Raw genomic sequence first — 16569 nt, 5'->3', positions numbered from 1 at the left:
TGCAAAGGAAATGTAACTGCGAGTCATGTGAAGGATGTGGTTTCTCTGAATTCCCAATGACTACACTTTAGCTCAGAACATTGTTGCTATACATTTTATAATTTATATTTTTAAACAATCACTAGATATTTATTACAAACTTTTACTAGCCCAAGCAATAATTTTATTAGATACAATGGGGGATAAAAAAGAACTGCCACATACTACTTCCTACACATATCCTATAGTGGTTTTCAAAAGTAAATATTTGTTGTGCTCATATGGCAAAGCAAGAGTCTCCTAGACAGTTGTGCGAAGCTTTGATTCACAAGAGAAACAGAAAGTGGGAAAAACCAAAATTAGAATGTGGTGTGTATATATATATATATATATATAAAATACATAATCTACTTATTCTACAGACATTCAGATATTGACAAAATAACATATTTACTCTTTGGAAGTTATAACTTTATCATCAGTGTTAAATTATATATTTTGAAAGGTGCAGAAAAATTGGAAGGATAGCAAATTATGTGTGGTTTAAAACCTTTCTAAATTCACATGGCATTTACAGCTTAGGGAGAAATGTAATGAATCTGTAGAAATTATTTTCTGTCAAATTGGATCATCAGAAGTCAAAGACCAATGGGATTAGATTCCTTTTAGGAAGAATTTCCAATAAAATAGAACTGATTAAGTACAAATAACTCTATTGAATCCATAGATGAAATCTCATAAAAGAAAAGAAAGCTAAGATGGGCAGGTGATACAACAATAATTTGCTTAATTTAAATTGAAAAAAAAATGTAGTTAAAAACAACAAAATGAACTCATTTTCACTGTAAAAATCCATTTTCCCTAATGCTTTGCAACTGAACTGTTATCAAAATATTACAATTGTTGTGGACGTCAAAAGGAAAGATTTATGAAAACGCTTATTTTAAAACAAAGAGAAATAGAAAATCCACCTGCTGAAAAGTCTTCACTTAGCATTGGAGAAAATGGAAAAGACCCTTCGACAACCCAGCTCAGGGTTGGCAAGCTCTGCAAAGTGCCAGTTAGTAAATATTTTAGATGGGCTGTGTTCTAACGACTTAATTCTGCCCTGTGGCACAAAAGCAGCATCAGGCAACACAGAGCTAATAGGAGTGGTTGTGTTCCAATACAACTTAGTTTATATTCACTGAAATTTAAATTTCCTATAATTTTCACGTGTCACAAAGTATCACATTTCTTTTGATTTTTCCTACACATTCAAAAATGGAAACGCCATTTTTAGCTCACCAGCCTTAGAAAACCAGGTGGTAGACTGAAATTTGCCCTGGCCTAAATCCTGGGACCTGGGTGGCCTAGTGGTATTTTCAAAATCCAGAAGACTAGTTAATAGGGAGGAGAAGGAAAGGTCAGGAAGTTTGGATTTTGTTATTGGAATAGACATAATCTACATATTTATCTTAAATGCTACCAATATGATCAAAGTCATTCTAACACATTAAGTCTGCTAAAGTTTTGCATTTGATTTGCAAAATGACTTTTTTTTGAGGTTTAATATTATGAATGATTCTTATTCCAAGAGTACCTAGTTAGGGACCTATGCACTACTCGGTACTTGTTCTAGAAAGTATGGAAACACTTCAATGCCTTCAATCTTAATTGTAGAAGGATTTATACTTGAAAAGTCTCTATAATTATTCACTATGTCCTCTATTTCAAATATGGTATATGGATTCTTTGAATATGCTTAAATCTCTCCTGATTCAAGGTAAATTAATATATGTTTGTCTCAAATACCAGTAATGTTTGTATTTGATCATTATGTGATTAAAACATTTTTGTACTCCTGCTGGACTTTATTCTGGCATGGCTAAGTGATTAGCAGTTTTTACATCAAATAGAGATTGTATTGATTAAGTAGTTCTGGTAGTGACTAACATTTATCCTTAGAATTAACTGAATTATCCAATCTTTCTTGAACTATCTATCTTTACATAGGCATTAACAGTTGAAGTGTCTCAGGGACAATGACTCAGAATTGGATAATTGTCTGGTTATTTCCTGTTAACTGTTGAGAATGCCTTACTCATGATGCTGAGTAAGCTTTGTAGTAACAAAAAGAGACCCACTTACATCCTCGGAATAGGAAATAGATTAGTCTCCCCTGCAGTGCTGCTGCTTCCTTCACTGTCCACGCTATACCCACTGCCAAAGCTGCTGCCCGAGGAGCCGGTGGACACAGAGCTTTCTGCAGGCCGGTGATTGGGAGGCTTTGCTGCATGGTGTGGGAAGATTCAACACCACAGTCAATAAATGAAGCTGACATTGATCTACAAATGCATCATTATACATCTTCTTAATTTACACGTGTAAAGAAACAGCTACTGAAGAACTACATTTTTCAACCTGCCTTTTCGTTTCCTTTACTGATAAGGCACAGTGGCAACAATAAATTATTTTACTGTTTTTGTTGGACATCAAGGAAAAACAATCTCCTTTAGGGAAAAAAATATTTAATTTTTAGACCGAGTTAAATAGTATGTAACTATGCTACTATTATTATTTTTGTGGTTTCCTTGTACAGTATTGCAAAAATGGTATGGTAAATAAAAAACATTTTTGCTATTTCATGGAGAAAATAATTTAGAAAGATTTGGGTAGATAGAAATGGCAAGATAAAGAAAATTGCTTATTGTTTTCCTATTACTAGACAATAATCTGTTTTTCTCCTTAGAAGCAAAGATGCAAAATAGAATTTTAAGAAGTGATTGAAAATTCTGTTTGTTTTTATGTACCTTTGCCTGCTATCTCCAGCAAGTTTTTAAAATTTAAAGATATTTGTTTCCCTTCAGGCATTTCCTAGTTTATCATCAAGACTTGTCTCAAGAATTTCCTAAGTTTGATATTTGAATATAAGAATCCATATTCCCATAGAGACATTACAAATTTGTGCAATAAATTATGCAGTAGGGGTATAGTACTAATATTGTTGGCAGAATTAAGAAGAAATCTTGATGGAAAAAGAAGGAAGATAGGCAAGTTTTTCCCCTATTTTGCTGGGGAGAAATTTCTATAGTAAGTTTTTGAAATTGTTGACATTTGTCTTCTGCCAGAGAGAGTGAACTTTTTGGTCACACCGATCTGGTTTTGACACCCAACCCACTCTTTAGCAACTCTACACCACTTTTCTCATTTGGAAACAATGGAGTCAGTAACGCCTACCTCATAAAATGGTGGTTATGAGGAGTGAGATATGTAGGAACCCAGTAACTTACTCTTTTTCCTCTTGTGATATTATTTGCCACATCCCCACTCTTCTCAAGGGCTTTACTATCAATGGCTGTTTCTTACTGTCTTTGAGCTTAAATAGTCTTTGAAAATGAATTTAACTCTATTCTCTTCTAAATCTAGATGTGTTCAAACCTACAATTCTACTTTGAGTCTTTTTTCTTCATAAATGCATCCCTATCCCATCAGGAGTTTATTAGCCAGTTGGATAGAGTTACACTAATGGGTGAACAGTTGATAATCATTTCATGGTCCTAAGGTATCTACATATTTCTTAAGGATATGTATAAAAACACAATGATTCTTAATCTGGTGGAATTTTAACCAATATAATAACTAAATGAAGTGAAACACATAAACATTGTGTGGGAAACAATTTGAGGACAGGAAATCCACCATCAGGATAGCTAGCATCAAGTCTTGCAAAGGATTTAACTTTTCCCCCATTTCTTCACTTTTTCGATTTCGGCAGTAGCGGGTTCTCTAAAGCCACAAGGAATTTTTATATATATTCCAGTGGCAGTAGGATCGCTTCCCCAGAATACAAATCCCTTCCCCAGAATAGGAACAAGAAATAAATTTTTAATAGTTAGTCAATTGTATATCCGATGTGTATAATTCAGAAATGGCTATTTAGAAAAAGGTGTTCCTAACTTATAGACATCTGATATACAATTGACTAATTGAACTGAATGCTGTAAACAACCAGTCACCAATGAGTTACTAGTAACCCACAGGACTAGATTTGTGGAAACAGAATAGTTATGTTTCTGAATATTTAATTTATGTAGAAGAAACCCAGATGATGTAGTTAGTGTTAAAAAAAAACTTCTTAAAGGAATAATTTTAAAAATGTAAAGGTAATATGAGTAGAATGTAAAATTATGGACATGTATAAAGTAGATTAAAATGCATAACCTACATAATAAGTCAGATTAGTTAATTGATTATAAACCAAAGAAAGCTGTCATACTTTTTGACTGGGATTCTATAATCCAATTCATAATTTTTAGTATGACACTGACTGGAAGACATTAATTTCATCAGTTGGAAAATCACAATTTACTATTTTCAAAGGTGAACCATAATTATTAGCCACTAATATTTAATCAATTTATATTTATTAAATTAAAATAATTTTAATTCAAGAGCAACCTCACAATGAACAAAAATAGCTACATTATAAAAATGATTTATTATTTACGTTTCAAAATAGTCCATCCTTTGTTTTGTCAACTTTGGTTTCACCTGATGCAATTTTTAGTTCTATTTCTCTTCTTGAAAAGTTGAGAAATGTGTACAGAATATAAAATACCATAAGAAGAAGAAAGAAACAAAGCTAGAAATAAATTTAAGAGGAGAGTTTTTTTTCCATCTTGCCAATCTCTTTGAATGTAATTCTCATTTTGAAAGCCTGTGCCAGCGTTGTCAATATTTTAAATGCAAACAAATAACATTTTATAAGATATATTAAAAAAGAAAACCAAATCCAGGGGGCATTTACCTGTAATGGAACCAGTCTAACATCTCTGTAAAACACGATTACATCTAAGGTTCTGTCTACGGAAATTTTAGGCAGTTAGAAGTTAGGTGAATAATTCAAAAGAATCTAGATATTTGGAGTTATCATAACAAAACATCTGGTGCCGGGTTAAATTCTGTATTCTTAACCTGATATCTAAGTGTAGTGCAGAGATACATAGCCTCACATTTGGTTAGTTTCTGAAAAATGAATTAAATTAAAACACACGACAGATCTTTTCTTCTTACTGGGCTATATCTACATATCATAAAATGTGATAAAACAAAAAATGCAGAGGTTTTGGTAAGCTGGTTCTAAGAATTCGTATTTTAATATATCTTTTCCAGATACTTGAAACATGTTTTTACTCATTTCTTTCTCTTGAAACAGACTTCAAAACTAAAGCATCAATTCTATTAAATTGAGCTAAATCTGCATAAAGGCAAACTTTTATAACAAATAAAGTGTATTTAGGACTTTATTATCTGAAGCTGGATCTTAGGTAATTTCAAGACATCTAATAATTTCAACCAAATTCTTTATTTTGCCTCTCAAAAGAGTTTTTATTGGTCTGCTCCTTTCCAAATACATCTCACATAATTCTTCAAACACTTTACATGGAAGCCCTCTCAGCCCATTCACTCTGGCTCCCTTTGGTTTGGCTTTGTTCTTTCCAACTTTACTAAGCCCTCCTTTATCCCATCACTTTCTTGTGTCTAAATTGAAGTTATCTGTAAAGGCCTAGCTCAGAAATCACCTGCATTTTTCCTCATTTTCCCATTCAGAAGTGACCTGTCCTGTGTCTGGACTCTTGTAGCACATACTCTGTCGTTATTGGAAGCAAAACCTATGTTTTCTCTTTGGTAACCTCCTTAAAAGCTTGTCCCCGAACCATGTTTGAACAACATTTAATGAATAAATAATAATAATAATAATACATTAATACTTTAACCAAACAATCAAAACATCTGAATGATTTAGTAGATAATTTCACTTTTTAAATCAAGCTTTGTGTTTTATGCAAATCATAAATCTCTCATCAAGAGGCCACTTGCTATGGAAGGATATTTTTCCATGTTCTTTGTCAAAGAAACTTTAGTCATTTTTTTTTAAGCTTTTAAAATCAGAGGTAACTTTAATCTGTCATACTGTATAGAAAAAGGTGATCATTCAACTATATTTTTTAACCTCAATCTCCCAAAACACTGGTTTGATTGAAGGAAATATTTAATGAGAATACACTAAACATTGGAGATTATAAGCTTACGAATTTCAAAAAGTTCATAATAGATCACAAATATTACATATATATTTAAAATGAAAGTGACAAAAGAAAATAATATGTATAGTAACATTCTGTGGGAGCCAGCACTACTACAGACTCTGGAACTTGTCCTGATCGCACGTTTGTATGTAGATAGTTGGAGAGCTCTGGGTTATATTTAAGTGTAATATATCTATGTTTTTTTAAGTTATTGAAGGAAACAATATTTTAAACACACTAAAACTAAGTATAATCGTCCATAATTTTATAATTTCAAAATCAACAATTTAGAAATATTCTATCTCTGCTTTATTCTTCCAACTCTCTTAATTACAGTTTCGGAAATCATGGACCTACTATGTGTGAATGTATTATGCACCTGTGTATTACATATGAAAAAAGTTTATATAAATATTGAGAGGCTTTTCTTAGTAGTAAGATACATCTTTGGGGCCATTTTTTATGAATTACATTTTTGTGCCTACTTTCTTTTTGAAATCCTAAGTGTATTATCAAGTACCAAGTACAGGAAAATGTGGATGCTATAAATATATGATGGAATCAGCTCACTCATAGAAAGGTCCTGTGCCCTAAAAGAATAAATCTTAGAATGTTGAATCATTTTTGTAACTCAGTTATTAAGAGGGCATTTCAGGTAAACAAATGTTACCTTCTGTGATGCAATTCAATCTGTTTTAAATTATTCTTTGACCACTTTACTTTCTTTGGCTGTTAGATGGTTCGACATCATTGTGTTTTATTACTCCATTGTGGCTAACCTTAATTAAATCAGTAGTGTCTCTTTGACTGCACATCTGTCTTCAATTAGTTTGCTCTGTTGGCTTTTCCTCCCTCTACCATACAGTACTTAAATATGCAAAGCTATCACTGTACTTACCACATGATGGCAGCACTTTGCTCTGAGAGCACGGATCAAATTGTAGATTACACTTTAACTACTTTTATATCACATCCAATTATCCAAAATTTAAAAGGCAAGGTCTCTGCCTGTCTCACTAAATTCCAAAAATTGAGTGTTTGGAATGTATATAGGTTGCTGTCTATGCTGTTCCATTATTGGTCTTATATCTTTGGTCCAGCACAGAGCTATTTCCAAATATTCTGAGGAGTAATTTATTATGTAGGTAGCTTGTACTTTCCCAAATTACTTGGTTAATGCAGTAGTAAATATCTTCATAGATACAGTCTCTAAAATTTTAAGATTAACTGAAATTAAAAGAAATCAATCAACAATTTTGTTTATTCCAATAGTTTAATGATGGAACGGAAATAACTACCTAGCAGTTTTTAAAATCATGTATTTGGGAATTTTGACTCCCTTTAGCTAGCTTTAATTTTGCTAGCATTTACTTCAGGGATCTTTCTCCTCTCTCTTTCTTTGTTTCTTTTGCTGTCCATCCCTCTTTCCTTTCCTTCCTTCCCGCCTCCTGTCTCTGTCATCTACCTGTTGTTATTGCTATTACTGTTTTTGTTTTTGATATTTTTACTAAAGGGATTTTGCAGTTTTATCTCATATTTTAATTTTCTTTTGAATGTGGACCTTAAAATTTCAGGTTTTAAGTGTCATTGTGACCAGAATTATTTGGAATGTTTTCCCTTGAATTATGTACAGTCATACTTTCTGTATGTTTTCTATTACAGTTCAGAGGTTCTAATTTAAGAAGAGATATTGCATCTTAAAAGTAATTTAGAAGTTTAATTTTTTTTCCAAATCTACTTCAGTATAATTATTATCTATTTGGGAAAATCTAAAGCAAACTGGACACTAGAAAAATGTGCTAGGTAGCTTCAACATAGCTATTTGTAGTTTTCACACACCACCAAATTGTAAGTTTTCACAAATACAGGTGTTCAAACTCTGATATCTCTATCAATCATTTGTAAGTCATTAGGAATGGAAGTTAAAGGAAGGATGTCATTGAAAATTTATTTTTAAATGACAAATTATTAAATGACTTATATCTGTCATTACAGGTATATTTTATATATATATGTAAACAATATATCTATTATAAAGGTATTACAAGTCATAAGAAATGGAATGTTGCAGTCTTTTTTCTTATAAAAATAAAAATATTTCTCTTAAGATATTTCACATTCACATAGTGGCTCCTTTTAGAGGAGAAGATGAAGACATGTTGCCTCCATTTGCTGTGTTCCAGAAAGATGGCAAAGCTCTTATATTCACAGTTTCCTTTCTCCATACACATTGGCCTTATGACTGAATTCTTAATGACATTTTAGTGAACAATTTAGTTTGTTTATAATGATTCATTATAGATAATAAGATCAATGATCACTTCGGGAAACAAAAGTAATCATATAAGACAATGTAACAAATGAAAGTGAAGTTAGCTTAACTAATAACATGGCATAGAGGAATTTTTTCTTACGTAAAAAAATACATGCTGGCTCTGTATACTATAATCCTTGCTTTTAAAAGGAAATCATAATGTTGCCTTTTAAGTAGGTCTTCCTTTTTTGAGGTGTTTTTAGTTTAGAAGTGATTTTGGAAGAAACCATTTAAAATATAGTTTACATGAGAATTAAAATTTTATAGTAAATAATGAAAGAAAGTTTAAGACATTATCATATATGAAAACTAAGAAAGTAAATTCATTTTGTCTTTTAATAAATTTAGGCCGTAATTCCAGTTATGTTCAAATAAATAGAATGAAAAAAGAATGTATCCAGTGCCGAGTTCTGCTTTGGTGCTAAAAAATGCAAATACAATAATGATCTTTATCTTCAAAAGATTAATAGCATGGGGGATCACATGTGAAAGAAAAAACATTCAATTTTGAGGTACATCAAATTTTCATGGGCAATTTTTAATTTTTTAATCTTCCTTTTACTCTCTTTTGAAGCAGAGGCATTGTCTTTCTTGCTGTTTGTTTGCACTACACTTGCATTAGGCTGTCAGGCAGGTATTTCCAACTGACAATTGGAGGGGAAAAAAAAAGCTCAAGCAGGAATAAAGACTACGGTAAAACATGCAGGTTTGTTTGAGTAAAAAGTCATTCTAAAAATAGTCACTTTGAAAAAAGTTCTTACATAATCCTGAAACTGTGAGAACTTACATCATGTCTGCTTAGATAACAAGAATGCTGTCCTTAAATCGAATCCGAACATTTTGAAAATTCATTAAATTCTGCCCAAAAGAAAAAGGTTGAGCACATTTCCAGTTTGTTTTCATATCATTCCAATTTGGTCAATGGCCACTAAGTAAAGAGGAAGTTTGGACAGTTATTTGATAAATGCATGTCTGGTCTCACGAGACCTAACCTCCCTAGTTAATGTCATTAATCTTTCTCCAAATAGATTATATTAATGATCTATTAATCTATAACAATCATTTCATTAATCTTTCTCCAAATAGATCCTTAAAAAATACTTTGTCTACGTATAGATGGTTATATTGCAGTGGACTGTACAGATTATGACAGAACCAGAGGCAGAACAAATAAATTATAATTAATTCTATTTTCCAGATTTTTTAAACATGATGATGTTTGGTTGCACATAAATGTAAATCAATGACCGATTGCATTTTTCTTTTTCCATCTCAGTTGAAGATAGACAAAACTCACTTGTCTTACTGTTCATAATTTTTTCCAGATATCTTTAAATTGATTATTCAATAAATATTACTAGCATAGAGATTCATGAAGACAGTAATTTTTGTCTATTTTGTTTGTTGTAGTATCACCAACACCTTGAAGAGGTTCTGTGATATTATTTGCACTAAAAATATCAGCAAATGTATGTAAAAATGATGACCTAGTAAAAGTAATTCAGATCATATTTTTCATAAATGATAAACACGTTTGCAAATATCCTTTTAGCATTAAATATTTTGAAACTTACCAAATTATATACTTAAAATTAAGGATCAAGTATTTGGTAAGAAACTTTCCATTTTTCCTCAAATTTGAATAAAAGTGATCATCTTCAGTGTTTCTGTTGTTATGCCAATACAATTAATTGCCACTATATGGGATCAGTAATGTAGATAATGGAAGATAAAATCAATTGATAATTTATAAACAACTGTTTTTCTATAAATGTTACTTTCAAGATAAGAACAAAAAATTGTATTCTATCTTTATAACACTCCTGTCACTCTACTTCAGCTTGGAAGTGGCTTGATTAAAGCTGATAGGCAGCTTACCAAATTTCAAAAGGAAAAAGTAATAATTATGGATGTATACATATAATCTATATCATTCCCAATAAAATAAAAAAATGCTATATAGATTAAAAATGTCATTTGTCAATCTTAATAATTATAAATTAACATCAAATGAGAAAGGAAAGAAGGGGTTCTGAAATGCAATAGGAGAGATATGTAAGGTACAGAAAATTTAGAGACAAACATGATAAACATGTTTTGGAAGAAGTCCTTGGTTATTCAGTCTTTGACTATTGTAAAAATTATGATTGTGCCTAAGTCTAAGTCAGTGGCTTTTAAATATTTTTAAGCTTAAATATATTTAAACACGTTAATATAATTTAATTTATAATAATTTATAAATTATAATTTAATATACTTAAATATTTAAGCTGGACAACAAGCTTAAATATTTTGATCTTAGAACTTATTTAATAATCCAAAGAACTTTGTTTTATGTAATTTATATCTACTGATATTTATCATATTCAAACTAAATAAAACATTAAAACAAAAAATAGTCAAGCACATATTCCATTAGTCATCAAAGCAATGATGTTATGACACCTTATGTAGCTGCTGGAAAACTCCACTGTACACTTGAGAAAAAAATGAGAGCGAAAAAGCAAATAACATGTTAATCTTAAGAATATTTTGACCTTGCAGACCCCTGAAAGGGTTTCTGGGACACCCCCGCCCCCACTAGGAATCAGTGGACACACTGTGAGAATTACTGGTCAAGACCCACACTCATGGAAATGAAGTACTGTCCAAAATGAGAAGAAACTGATTAGCATCAGTTTCTTTGACAGTCATCGTAACAATTACATATGTCAAGATCATTTTATCATGCTATTTATTTTAATTTTGTGTTTTGTACTGAAAAAATATCAAGTTTTCAGCTTTCTTGAAAAGATTCATTATTGATATTAGCATTCATTTTAATGGTCTCTAATCTTCTTAGGAACTTGTTTCACTCAGAATTTCACAACTCTAGACATATATGGCATGAATTAAAAATATATTGTATCATAAAAACTTGTCTGTTCTATCTTTGGTTAAAAACAAACAAAACAAGAAAATAACTATTTTATGGTGCACAGAAACCCAGAGTAAATAATGATAATTGGCAAGCATAAAATAATGCAAATTCTTCCATAAAGAAGTTTTCTGTTCATAAAGTCTCTTTAATGTTTTTGTACATTAATAATAGTTGGATGGAAGCAAAATGGTGATTCAACAGTTATTGAGTTTATTAAATGTCACTGGCAATGAGGATGCTTTAAAACAAAAACTACATAATAGGCCTATATAGAAAGACATTTGAATTAGGTAGTTGTAAAAATATGTTTTCTGTATTTCTCTGTATTCCAAGTTCTTTTTATAAAAAGAATCAGATAAAAATACAGTGTGATCTATAGAACTTGAAATACATGCTTTTGAATTTGAAATGTTTTAAAGAGGAAAAGTGAATTTTGCTATGTTCTTTTTAAGAACAATATGGTAGAAATTATATTTCACTATCTTTCTTACACATTTGGAAATAGAAACCTGCGATCCTGACTTTTACCAAACATTTCTTCTGAAAATTTTTTCTGGTTTGTTTGAGTTGTGGTAATAGGTTGGTGCAAAAGTGACTGCGGGTTTTGCCATTACTTTCAATGGTAAAAACCACAATTACTTTTTGCACCAACCTAATATTATTTTGATTAATCTGTTCAAATTATAATTAACAAATTGCATTTTTCAGTGTCTAAAACACATTAAAATATAAAATGATGGCTATATCTACGTCATTCCTGTTCAAACATCTACCAAACTCAACACCCCAATCAAAATTTTGTATTTCTGATATAATTTGGTTTCATTTGAAAATCCATGTGTTTTTGGCTTTTTAATGATTCCTTATATATTAACATGTACATCACAGTAATAAAAAAGAAAAATAATGTTTTCATGGTCTTGTTCAGTATACATGAAGATTCCTTTCATCTTACCCCATACCCACGTTTCTTCCCCCAGATCATGTTGCACAATGGAGAATGGGTGAAATATTATGGTTTACATAATGTATGTAATACATGTGGATGAAAAGTGGAAAAATAACCAAGCATTTCATGGATAGTTAGATATCTGGATTTGGGGACTATTATTAAGTTGACAATTAGTGTCTTTGGCATTCCTCCACCTCTCCTTGGGCAGCATATCCCTGGTTCCATGATCCTCCTATCCAAGTGAGAAAGTTGCCTGCCCCATGCTCTTATTGTACTCTGACTGCCCCCCACCATGTCTCCATTGGCATTCTCATTTCCCTCCCCCATCAGCATTTACTTGCCTGTCTTATTTCCACAGGTCCTGCTTCCTGGTGGTAATCTGATCAACTAACTTTTTGAATATAATTGCATTATAAAAACTAGGCTTTATGGTTATTATTTTTAAAGACATGTCATAAATAATATTTAAGAAATCTTGGTATGGTAAAATTTAGGCCTTTCTCTTCTTAGATCATGTATTAATAGTCCCATCCTCATTATTTAGGCCCGTAGCTAGACCATATGACTAAGGCATAACAATTTTGAAGCCAAGTTTGGTGTTTAGATGGGCCAGTTGGTCTTACTTTTCATGTCAGATGAAACGAACATATAAATCCCCATTGTGGACCAGACCAAAGTATGCAGATGGCTCAGTGCAGTTCCATGGCTACTACTGGAAAAGAACAGAAGTGTACCCATTGATGGTAGGCCAGTGAATTCATCTTCAGGAATGAAGGTCCATAAACAAGAGATAGTGTGATATGGTCAGAGTTCTACATTTACTGTCTGATTCTGTATGTATGGCAGAGGTATTTCTAGCAATAAATTTAAATGACTATAGAAATATTTGAAAATGCATAGTGAATCATTCCAAGAAAATGTAGAATCTCTCAAAACCAAAACTTTAGAAGAGCATTTTGATTTTCACAGACAACAAAATGAAATTCTTATCTCAGATAAACAGGTATAGAACTCTGAAAGCTGAAATTGTCCAAATTGATTCTCTTAGATTTTGTTGGATGTTTGCTATGCGCATGTCATTACAGTTCGAATTTTCTTTTTATATTAAACTGCTCAAGGTTTAAACAATTTTTTTTTTGCACAAACACATGGAAATGAGGAATGTAAAATTTGTTTTTATTAATCTTGTACATACAATGTTAAAGAAGACTTCACCTCCAAATGAAACTGATTTCTCTTATGCTTTTTCCTTTATTTTTCTTATGGACCTGTCCTTTACAGAAACAGGGAAGGCTAAAATCCTTCTGACCAGAAGTGATCATCTGCTTCCGGTCAAAAGAAAATGGGGTGCTAATTAGCTACTATCATTTGTAACCAACAATTCCCTCCACTCCCAGTCCCACCCGCTCCCGAACCCATCCACCCACTACCACTTGCCCAAGGCAGAAGCTCCCACAGTGATGGCTTAGTAAGAGTTCACCAAGGCAACGCATGGATATGAAACTCTTCTTTGACAGGTGCCGCAAATGAGCTTTATTGAAAGTGGAGTTTCCAGTAGTGGTCTGTGGAAGTAGCATCAGGCTTTTCTCCTACAATTTGGCCACATCAAGGAACTCGAAATCATATTTCCTTGCATGACTTATCTAATGATTTATCTTCTCACCTAATCTCTCCAACCTGTCCCAATGGTTCTTGTTTTATTGACCAGGGTAGAGGGATATTTCTCCTCATCCTGTATTGCCTGTTTCTAAATTTAAAACTCATACCTAAAATCTTAGTATCAAACAAAAATAGCTCAGGTTTTCCCAACTGTAATTAAATTTAATATATTGGGTTTCAACTAAATAAATCTTCAAGGTTTTAGGAATGCTTCAGCTTGTTTTGGTCTTGATATAGTTTTCAAGCAAACCAACAAATAAAAAATCTTCTGAAATAGCAAGGCTTGTGTTCAACCAAACTAGCTAGCATGGGGAAAACAACAACAACCAAAAACATTTCCAGAGGTTTTTAACTACGGAGAGTTGTTTAGGCATCAGGATGGTTTTGCGCAATCTCTATACTTTCCCATCAGGTGTTTTAGTATGAAACTAAACCCCAGGGGGAAAGAAAAAATTCTTTTGACTTACTCCATAATTCTTGTTTGACCCGTATTTTATGCTAGCTCAAGCAGAAATCTGCTGAGAAGCTTACAAAAAATCTTTGAAAAGCTCTTTAGGGACAATTTTTGTCACTCTTGATAGAAATGCCTACAGATGGACCCACAGCCTTTTCTAATGGAGTCAGAAACATTGCCTAATGCCTCACTGGGCTTGCACAGTGGGAAGGCTTCCTTTTGCTAGGTTAAATCAACAATCTTTAGAAAGGAGGACCATGTAGATAGAGAGTATTAATTGAATTCCGCCATCATTTCTAGCTACCGCTAATCATTTGTAAGAACTTGAGAGAGAAGTCATAAGTGACTGTTCTTATTAAAATTAGGAGACTTTGATTTTAAAGGAGACAATGTATTCAAAAATTGTAACTCGAAAAGTCACAAGACAATGTTATATTTGTCAGTTCTGAAAATTTCTAGCTGTGTGTTCTTATACCAGCCAGCCTACCCCTCTGACTCTCTGATTGCTTACCCATAAAAAAACAAGTATAAGAATATTGAAATGACTATCTCATCCACTTAATGTGATAAAATGAGAAATGGATGACAAAATGCTCTGTACAACATGAAGAACTATTCAAATGCAGAGTATTATTTTCAGAATGCAGATGGGATTATATGAACTCCATTTTGAGGTTTGAAATGGGACACTTTTATCCCAACACTTATGATTATTATTAATACTTCTGCAGTTAGTGAACAGGAACTTGCAGGTTCTTTTTATATGTTTGTATCTCTGCCTAGTTTTTCTCTCTGCACTTTAAAGAATTTATATTGCATTTTATATAAATTTAACACTACAGTATGTTTGCTATGAAGTGTCTGGAAATATACATGGATCAATTATATTGGTATATTTATAATAGCAGAAAAATTATACTTTAGAAAATAAGGCTTTTTATTTATCATCTATTAGAACAAAATTAAACATGAAAGCATGCTGTGTTATCTAGTTTTCCTTTTGATTATGATTTTAATAAAGAGTGACTTCTAAGTCAATCACAAGACTAAATGTATGAGAATATCTATTAGAGCACTATTCAAAAAAAGGGATTAAAACACTTTAATATAAATTTTAAGGACTATGTCTAGGAAGAAAATCATATAAAATGTTATGTAGAAACACTTAAGTCACAATAATTAAAAATAAGGTGTGAAATAAGGGAAGTGTTTGATTACTGTGGCATTTATAATTAAAAGAATATTTCAAGTAATAACGTGAATAACATGAAGAAATCAAGTGAACTTATTTGATGGAAGAAAAGGTGAGAGGTGGAATTTTAAAAATGAAAGTTTTAGTAAGGCTAACAAGAAAAAAAAAATTATGCTTTGGTGATAATCTATAAACTGGGCTGAGTAACACATATTCAGAATTATCCTAATGTTTAAGCTGATTGTTTCCTTAATTACCTAATTTAGGAAACACCTCAGTGGTTTACCTCTGTAATGCGACATATGTCTTACATTGCCACCACATATATAATTAATTGAGAGAAGGACATATGAAATGTTTTTAATTTTATGAGAATAAAAAGAATGCAACAGGAAAGTATAAGGCTTGATTTTAATTTTGTGCCAAATATGGACTCATAAAATCAAATATTTTAGGGCTGAGAAGTACTGAAGGGGACAAATACTAGTATCCTATTTTTTAAAAAATTATTTTAATATGTGCTTTTGAATTAAATTTGAAGATAATTGTATAATCACCCTAGCTTCATTCTTTGTCACTGGCAGTGGCACTCTTTCTTTGGGGAAAATTCTAGAAATGTTGGGGTTAGGTTACAGATGGGTGTACATGTGCTTTCGTTTCTGAACACAGCTATGAGTTCAAGGTTAGCCACTTCTCCAAAGCAATGGAATTTACCTTCCTCTATCCAGGAACCTGAGAAGATTGCAAAGTAGATCAGACGTGGGAGACAGAAATAGCAGAAATGTTGCCTAGGGTAGCCCAATCCCATTATTTATTTACATTTTAATGTAATCTCTGATGCTTTTATTTGGTGACAATTTTCCATCTATCTTACAGTGTTTCCAAGATGGAACTTTGTCCTGCTCTCAAATGTCCAATCATTACAGCTGTCACTAGCAATGAAGCAGTAATTAAAATCTACTGCAACGAAATCAAATGAGAAAACAAAACTGACACATTCATTTTAAGCTGCATCATATAACAATGGC

The 16569-nt window shown here is 31.9% G+C and overlaps 1 protein-coding gene across 1 annotated transcript in view; it reads right to left on the bottom strand.

Annotated features, from left to right (window-relative positions):
• PCLO (piccolo presynaptic cytomatrix protein) overlaps window positions 1-16569 on the bottom strand; it is a 400611-nt gene that overhangs the window by 41940 nt on the left and 342102 nt on the right. Inside the window, exon 21 of the mRNA XM_015134174.3 lies at window positions 2110-2251. Coding sequence (XP_014989660.3) covers window positions 2110-2251 — 142 coding nt within the window. The remainder of the gene's footprint in view (window positions 1-2109; window positions 2252-16569) is intronic.

This window comes from Macaca mulatta, chromosome 3 (assembly GCF_049350105.2).
Source record: "Macaca mulatta isolate MMU2019108-1 chromosome 3, T2T-MMU8v2.0, whole genome shotgun sequence".
Taxonomy (NCBI): Eukaryota; Metazoa; Chordata; class Mammalia; order Primates; family Cercopithecidae; genus Macaca; species Macaca mulatta.
This window is presented reverse-complemented; position numbering and strand designations above follow the sequence as displayed.